Raw genomic sequence first — 8,011 nt, 5'->3', positions numbered from 1 at the left:
AGTCGCTAGTTTGAAACCAGTGAGCTAAAGAACTTGAAAAGACTGGATTTGTATTACACTTTTATTTTCTAAAGTGTTTTGAGTTGTGTTGTGTCTACGCCGGTAGACTGTGGTTATTTTGACATTAGTTAAGTTATTGAGAGATACTGAGAAATCGCCTGGAGCTAATCCATCCATGCTGCATCCATGCTAGCATCCTAGCTCCACAAAGCCACCGTATACAGTCACAGGTATCATAATCCATAAATTAGCCGCGTCATTGTTTAAGCCGCAAGGTTCAAAGCATGGGGAAAAAGTAGCGGCTTTACGGTAAATTAACTCACCTCAGAAAAGGTCTGAGAACAACATTCAAGTTGGTCCTCCTCTGAAGCGGGTAGACACAGGAGAAAGGGAAGCTCATTGGCTTGTAGTAGTGGGCGCTTCCATCCGAGACGAAATACAGAAATAAGATGTTGGAGTAAATGTTGTGCGTGCCGTTGGTCTGCAGAAAAGATAAAAAACAGTCTATCAGGGGAACGTACAAACGTACGAAAGTACATGCACATTTTGAAACGTTAACGAGATGGAACTTAACAACATGATGCAATACAAAATATGTATACAGTATGTGTACACAGCAGTGCCCAGTAAACACAGAATAGTGTGCTTATGAAAGTCATAATAGTGTGCTTATGTAAGTCATAATAGTGTGCTTATGGAAAACCTAATACTGTGCTTATAAAAGTCATAATAGTGTATGAAAGTCATAATAGTGTGCTTATGAAAGTAATACAAAATATTGACTTCATAGGTATGTGTTATGCATATTTGTTTCTGTTATTAATAGTGACCTAAACTCATCTCCAAGTACGGTATTAATGCCTTAATATTAAACATGCTTATAATAATTAATAATAATAAAAGTGTACTTGTACACAAATTTGTACATGTACCTTTTCTTAAATAATTAAACTTGTATTAAACTTAACTTATTAAACTTAATAGTTAAGTTGCAGCTTCCCAATGAATGATATTGAGTTCTGCAACAGTAACTGTGATAACCCATTGATATAAATTCCATCATTATTTTATGAATTTCATCTACATTTACATTTTAATCAATTGGCACAGTGATATCCTTAGTTCAGTTTCTTGTGTGCAGAATGTGCTTAATGTTAGACCTAACAGACAGTGGCCAAAGAGTCAGTGTCACCAACTGGATGGCATGTGTCAAAATGGAACAACTGTGGTACAGGAGGTAAAGAAGTCGGTTAGTAATCAGAAGGTTGCTAGTTCGATTCCCTGTCGAAGCGTCCTTGAGCAAGACACTGAACCCCTAATTGCTCCTGATGTGCAGTGTGCCGTCAGTGTAAAATGTAAAATGTGTATACATTGTAAGTCGCTTTGGATAAAAGCGTCTGCTAAATGTAAATGGAACAACTGTTTGAAGTTTCTCCTTAGCAGTCCTATATGAGAAAGTGAAATTTCCCCTTTCTCTGCCCCCCAAATCAAATAAAAACAAAAAAAAACCTAAATCATAAGATTAATACAAATTACCATAGAAGACCGTTAATGAGTATAAACGGTTCATGTGATTGTTGGCTGTCGCCCTTAGACTCTTACCCGCAGAACAGTGCCACAGCTGCCGTCACGACGTGGCATCTCCAGATACACGCTTCCATTTTGCTCGCCGTGTGCAGTGCACTGTGGGACGGCCAGGTGAGCAGTGGAGGCATTCAGTCCACCGGCCTCCACACGAGCACTGGACAATCTGACCTCTAGGATGTCCTCGCCACAGGTGAGGTCAAGGTCAAGGGCCGCGTGATCTGGGGAAATGAAGGTAAGATCAAATATCAGGACAATATAAGGACAATTCCACCATGCATGCATTGCTTGTAGTGAGTCGATGGGCTGGCATTTTCGCTGCAAAACTAAACCTGCTGGGTTTTGCTTGCATGTTTTTTTCCCAATTGCCTAGATCCTGACTTGAAAGAGGCCCCCACCCTTCAATGCCAACCAATTTCTTGTTCTATCACTGTTTCAGTTCTGTTTAGCCAAGCTGGAATTTAAAAAGGGATTTGTTTTTCTTCTTAAGATTCTGAAGATTCTGAATAATTCACATAGCTTTTCTGACCTGCACAGACCACCCCAGCATCCATATATATAGATAGATAGATAGATAGATAGATATATAGATAGATAGGAATGTTCTGAGGTCCATGTTTTCATGTTTAAGGAAATGCCACAAAGACGATTCTGGATAATTCACATAGCTTTTCTGACCTGCACAGACCACCCCAGCATCCTCGCTGTGTCTACAGTTATGGCTGCCGATGCCCCTGTGCTGGCACTGGTGTAGACCCTCCTCGCTGCCAGTGCAGTCGACATCGTCCATCCAGATCTGGCCACTGCCCTGACCAAATCGACCCGAGCCTGGAGCAGCCAGCGCTTCTCCGCATCCCATCTGCCTGCAGACCACCTCGGCGTCGTTCATGTCCCAGAGGTCGTCGCAGACCGTGCCCCAGGTGCCTCGTAACTTCACCTCCACTCGGCCGGAACACTGGCCGCTACCCCCCACCAGCCGGACGGGTGCAGTGTCCACATGTAGATCTGAATGGGGGATAAACAGTATTTAAGGGAAATGTTGTTGTTGTTTTTATTTCTTTTTGAAACAGACCACAACTTCATTTGTAAAGTGTCTCGAGACAATTCCATCGTTTTGGCACTGTATAAATTGAATTGAATTGAATTGAATTGAATTGAATTGAATTGAATTGAATTGTATTGCATTGCAATGCATTGCAAATTGGTGCCCTGTCCAGATTTTGATTTTTGATATTTTAGATTTACTACCAGGTTAAGTTCATTATATTTTGTGGGCCAAATGAGAATGGTATTTTAGATTGTTTTGAAAAAGTTATTCTTCCTGGTTTCATTTCATTCATTCATTTAGTTTGCTTATAAAATAACATATGCCACAGGCCTCTGAGTTCTGTAACACAACGCTTAAAGTAACACTATGTAACAATTCTACCTTAAAAAAACAGCTTGAAAAAAATTGTGCCCGCTACAATTACTTTTAACATGGAGAATGGCCTCTCCGCCATTGCCATCGGGGTCTTTAGGGAAATTACTGCGGTCTGTAGGATTTCTTGAACCGCCCGGTCCTTTGTGTCTGAGCATGCACGACTAGGATCGGGTAGCGATTTCGATTCAGAGCCAGCCCTCTTTCTGCTGGATTAGTAAGTAGTTTATTTGCTGTCCTGCTTTGTCTTGTCTTGCACTTGCTTGATGTTTGACTGTGTTAGCAAAGTTGTTGACTCGCTAGTTTGTCATAAACAAGGAAAGCAAATTTCAACAGGTTTCGCCGCTAGGGGGAGCTCCCAAGCCAAAAACTCCTTAGTGCTGCTTTACAGTAAAGTAACAGTATGTAGCAATTGTACTTTAGGGTTAGGGTTAGGATTAGCAATATTACCTTAAAATAACAGCTTAAAAAAAATTGGGGCGCTCATTGTAGCATTGTAGCATTTAATATGGAGAATGGCCACTGTGCCATTGCCATACCAGGGTCCATAGGCATATATCTTCCCTATGTACGTTTCTGGAAGCCGCCCGAGTACTACTCTCTGCCGGACTAGTAAGTAACTTATTTGCCGTCTTGCTTTGTCTTGTGTTGCACTTGCTTGATGTTTGACTGTGTTAGGAAAGTTGTTGTTTCACTAGTTTGTCATAGTGTCAAAGTAAGCAAATTTCAACAGGTTTTGCTAGGCTTAGCCGCTAGCATCTCTTTAGCGATTAGCAATTTGACCGTTGTGCTGCATAGCTTGTGTATCAAAGGGTTAAGGTGTAGTAGTCTTCCGTCTTGTGAGAAATCGTTGGTGATTGCGTTCACATCAACTCCTCGGATTTAATTAATTATAATAATAATAATAAATATGAGAATATTTGTATCATAAACAATTACGTTCACATTTATAGTCATGATACTACGAGGCATCGTGATGTCATAAAATAATTTAAAGGACTACACCAGGATGCTGCGCTCGTCTAGTGAGCGTCGTTTGGCACTGCCATCTGTGCAAGTTCGGCAATCCAGACTATTCTCATTTGTAGCTCCACGTTGGTGGAACGAACTGCCTAGCACTAGCAGAGCAGGGGCGTCCCTCTCTACCTTTAGGACGCTTTTGAAGACCCAACTCTTCAGAGAGCACCTCCCTTCCTAACTGGCACTTCGACTAGTGCTTAACTTGCACTTACAGCAGTTACATTCCTGCACTTCTTTTTCTTTTCTTTTCTATTTTGTTTTTCTATTTCTTATGTAAAGTAGTATTTATTGTTAAACTAGGTTTCTATTGCTCGTAGCTTGTCTGTTCTCTCCCTTGTACGTCGCTTTAGACAAAAGCAACTGCTAAATGACTAAATGTAAATGTACACGAACACTGCAAATGTAAGTGAATAAATAAATAAGCACTAAACTCAATCGCGTTGATATAGCCATAGTGGAACAGAATGGACACATCTTCATCCTGCAACAGTACCTCCACCTCTGCTCCGGTGGTGTTAGATCTGCGTTTATTCGAGGGGTGCTTGCTTTCCGCTTTGACATGACTCGCTTCCACTTAAGGTTCTGAAGGTTCTGAATAATTCACATAGCTTTTCTGACCTGCACAGACCACCCCAGCATCCAGATAGATAGATAGATAGATAGATAGATAGATAGATAGACAGGAATGTTCTGAGGTCCATGTTTTCATTTTTAAGGAAATGCCACAAAGAAGGTTAGCGTGGACTCGGTCATTTCCGACTGCACACGTCATTGCTGTTGCTTATGAAGAAAAATCTTCGGGGGAGCACAGCTCAGAACACTGCTGCTGCTTATGAACACATTTTCAAGCGTGCATGAATGAGGCAGAGGTATTTTCCTTACGTTGTTTTTCCGAAGTCCGTAAGAAACATTTCAGAAGGAACTTCAGAAAATGATCGAGAATGAGGCCCATTGACTTTAGGCCATATCTTTGCATACTTGTGGGAACCTCAACTACAGCACATTGACTTTTAAAAAACATTATTTATCTTTAGTACGGGTCATAAATGACAGTGTAGGCCTAGCATCTCCCTCCAGTCACATCACCATTCCCTTAACAACATGAGCCTTAGAACACCTCAGTCCTTATGGTAACTCAAGATAAAGCCAGTATATCATTTAAAACTTTTGATTACATCTGCTTGATAGTATAATTCTGCACACAAGTGAATGCTGCCTACCTCCAAAGGCCTTCAACCTTTTTTAGCTAGATATAGTAATATTGGTTAGAGTTATTTATTCAATTAGGAATCCAAATCAATTCCAAATTGTTACTTACATTATTTGTTCATATAATGTATTGTATTTGTGATCATGTAGAAACAGATTCATTTATGACAATTTATGTTTGCTTCCATGTGTTTGCCTGAATTTTTTTCTGCTGCTGTGTTTAACGGTTTTTTTTCCCCAACTTGGTGTTATCACCTCCATTTTGTTAAAAGGATTGCACCTACATATCCATCCCAGCTTGGCAGGCATTGAGGGAATGACTCACCTTCACACACCACTCCAGCGTCTTCCGGATGTGAACAATCATGAGCCCCCCAACCGTTATGAGAGCAGCTCGACAGCAACGTCTCCTGTCCGGTGCACTGGACACCATCCATCCAGATCTGGCCACTCCCCTGCCCAAACTCGGCATTGGTGGTAGCCCGGATGGCGCGTCCGCAGCCCACCTCCCTGCACACCACCTTGGCATCGTTTAAGTCCCAGTTGTCGTCACATACGGTTCCCCAAGTACCGCTGCGGAGAACCTCAACTCGTCCAGAACAGCGCCTGTTACCACCAACCAATCTTAACTGGTATCCATCTTTGTGTCGGGGAACATAAATGACAAGAATAATACTTGATGATTAAACCTTTATCCCTTACAAAATATCCCTGAGTGTAAACCTTTATAGATGAAATCTACATCACTTCGTGTAAGCCTTTATAGATTAAATCTACACTACATGCCGTATTCCTAGGTTTCCTTGTAGTGTTAGGCTCCCTGTATCGTCTATGATGAATTGTCATCAGTAATCATGCACCCATCTATGTGTCTATTATCAAGACATTTACTTTCTTTAGCATAACCTTGGAGGTGTACTAAAGACCTAGCACATGTACTAATGGACTGAAGGAGATTTTAGATGTGCTTCATATATGCTTTACTTTAGACTTGTCTTTTATCTTTATTTTATTTTACCAAAGTGTTGATATATAATTTGGGGCAGGTATTGTGTGAGGCTTTAGTGCTTCAGGAGCTGTGAGTTCCCTCCTTGACAGGCTGCCTGCTTGTCTGCCCTGACCTGTGACCTAGCCTAGCCTAGCCTAGCCTAGCCCTTGGGGTGAATGCTCTTGCCCGTCACTACAAATGGTGTAAGAAGAGGGATGGCATGCTTTCAGGCATCAGAAGTGTGCCTGGTGTGCGTGCCTGTCATAACCCGAACAAAGTACAGGTTGACTTCTGTTAGAGTTGGGTAAAATGTGTGGGGCACCCTTGGATGGGAGAAGTTAGGCGGGGGAGATGTGTGCCTGAAGCACATGGGGTTCTGGGCGGGGAGACTTATGAACTCTAACTTTTGTGTCCTGAGCATCTGTGCAGCTTATCATACTAAATCTAGATAACTCTATGGACTCCGATGGGTTATGATTTCTTAATTTGCTCTAACAAATGAATGAGTCCTGAGCTTCTCTGAAGCTCATCATACTAAATCTAGATAACTCTATGGACTTTGATGGGTTATGATCTCTTAATTTGCTCTAACTGTTGAGTGAGTCCACAGCATCTCTGAAGCAGGCTTCTCTCCTGCTACCCTGTAGCTGCTCTCTACAAGAATGACTCCAGTGAACTGAGCTCAGTTGTGTGAATTGTCGAGTCCATGAGAAACAATTGCAGTATTACAAAGAAGACAGTCTCACCTGAGCAGAACACGCCAGCATCTTCAACATGTGCACAGTTGTGGACACCAAACCCCAGATGAGGGCACTGGTTGAGAGCCAACTCAGAGCCTGAACACCGAACGTCGTCCAGCCAGATAGGCCCGGTGCCCTGGCCAAAGTGGGCTGAGATGGGCGCAGACACGGCGTTGCCACAACCAAGCTGCCGGCACACCACCTGGGCATCGCTTATGCCCCATTCATCGTCACAGACCGTCCCCCACTCACCCCTCACCTTTACCTCCACTCTCCCTGCACAGGTGTTGCTGCCCCCTGACAGTCTCACCTCATCATAAACTGGAGAAAAAAATATTAAAGACAAGGGACACAAATTATATTAGCTATATATAACAGCAACAACAACAACAACAACACTAATAATAATAATAATAATCAGGGGTTAAATTGGGATCTGTGAGGTCACACCAGTAATGTTATGTCATAATGTGTCTGAAATGGAAGTGATCCCTACAGAGATAGACCTGTGTCTGTTTACCCTCAACAACTGTAAATAAACTGTAGAAAATTAATGAAGAAAGAGTTTTCCTTCAAGTCTCAGATCTCACCTTTTTGCTCGCATCTCCAGGTGATCCCATCATCATCACTCACACATTTCTCATCTACTCCACATGTTGCACAGATCTGGGTGTTGGGATCTTAAGAGTGATCGGTGAAGAACAATGAAGACACAAAATAAAAACATCTATATACTGTATATATCTACCTATCTATCTATGTATCAATCAATTGATCTATCTATTTATCTATCTATCGATTAATCCATCTATCTATCTATTCATCTCTCTATCTATCTATCTATCTATCTATTCACCTATCTATTGATTCATCTATCTATCTATCCATCTATTTATGTCATCATAGCAAGCTTGGATGCATGCTTAAGTCAACCTACCGGCACAGTAGGCGGAGAAACAGAGGGAAGAGCTGACCAGCTTGTAGACATAGCCGCCCGCTGGGCAGGCCTTGACGTGGATGGGGTTGGAGTCGTACTGACAGCAGTCAGCC

The 8,011-nt window shown here is 42.0% G+C and overlaps 1 protein-coding gene across 1 annotated transcript in view; it reads right to left on the bottom strand.

Annotated features, from left to right (window-relative positions):
- LOC122128749 (alpha-tectorin-like) overlaps window positions 1–5,866 on the bottom strand; it is a 7,126-nt gene extending 1,260 nt beyond the window's left edge. Inside the window, exons 1-2 of the mRNA XM_042703484.1 lie at window positions 5,559–5,866; window positions 324–481 (exon numbers count right to left, since the gene is read on the bottom strand). Coding sequence (XP_042559418.1) covers window positions 324–481; window positions 5,559–5,762 — 362 coding nt within the window. The 5' untranslated portion in view covers window positions 5,763–5,866. The remainder of the gene's footprint in view (window positions 1–323; window positions 482–5,558) is intronic.
- Between the last annotated feature and the right edge of the window lie 2,145 nt (window positions 5,867–8,011).

The sequence above is a fragment of the Clupea harengus genome, chromosome 24 (assembly GCF_900700415.2).
Source record: "Clupea harengus chromosome 24, Ch_v2.0.2, whole genome shotgun sequence".
Classification (NCBI taxonomy): domain Eukaryota; kingdom Metazoa; phylum Chordata; class Actinopteri; order Clupeiformes; family Clupeidae; genus Clupea; species Clupea harengus.
Note: the sequence above shows the minus strand (reverse complement) of the source record. Positions and strands in the feature narration are given on the sequence as shown.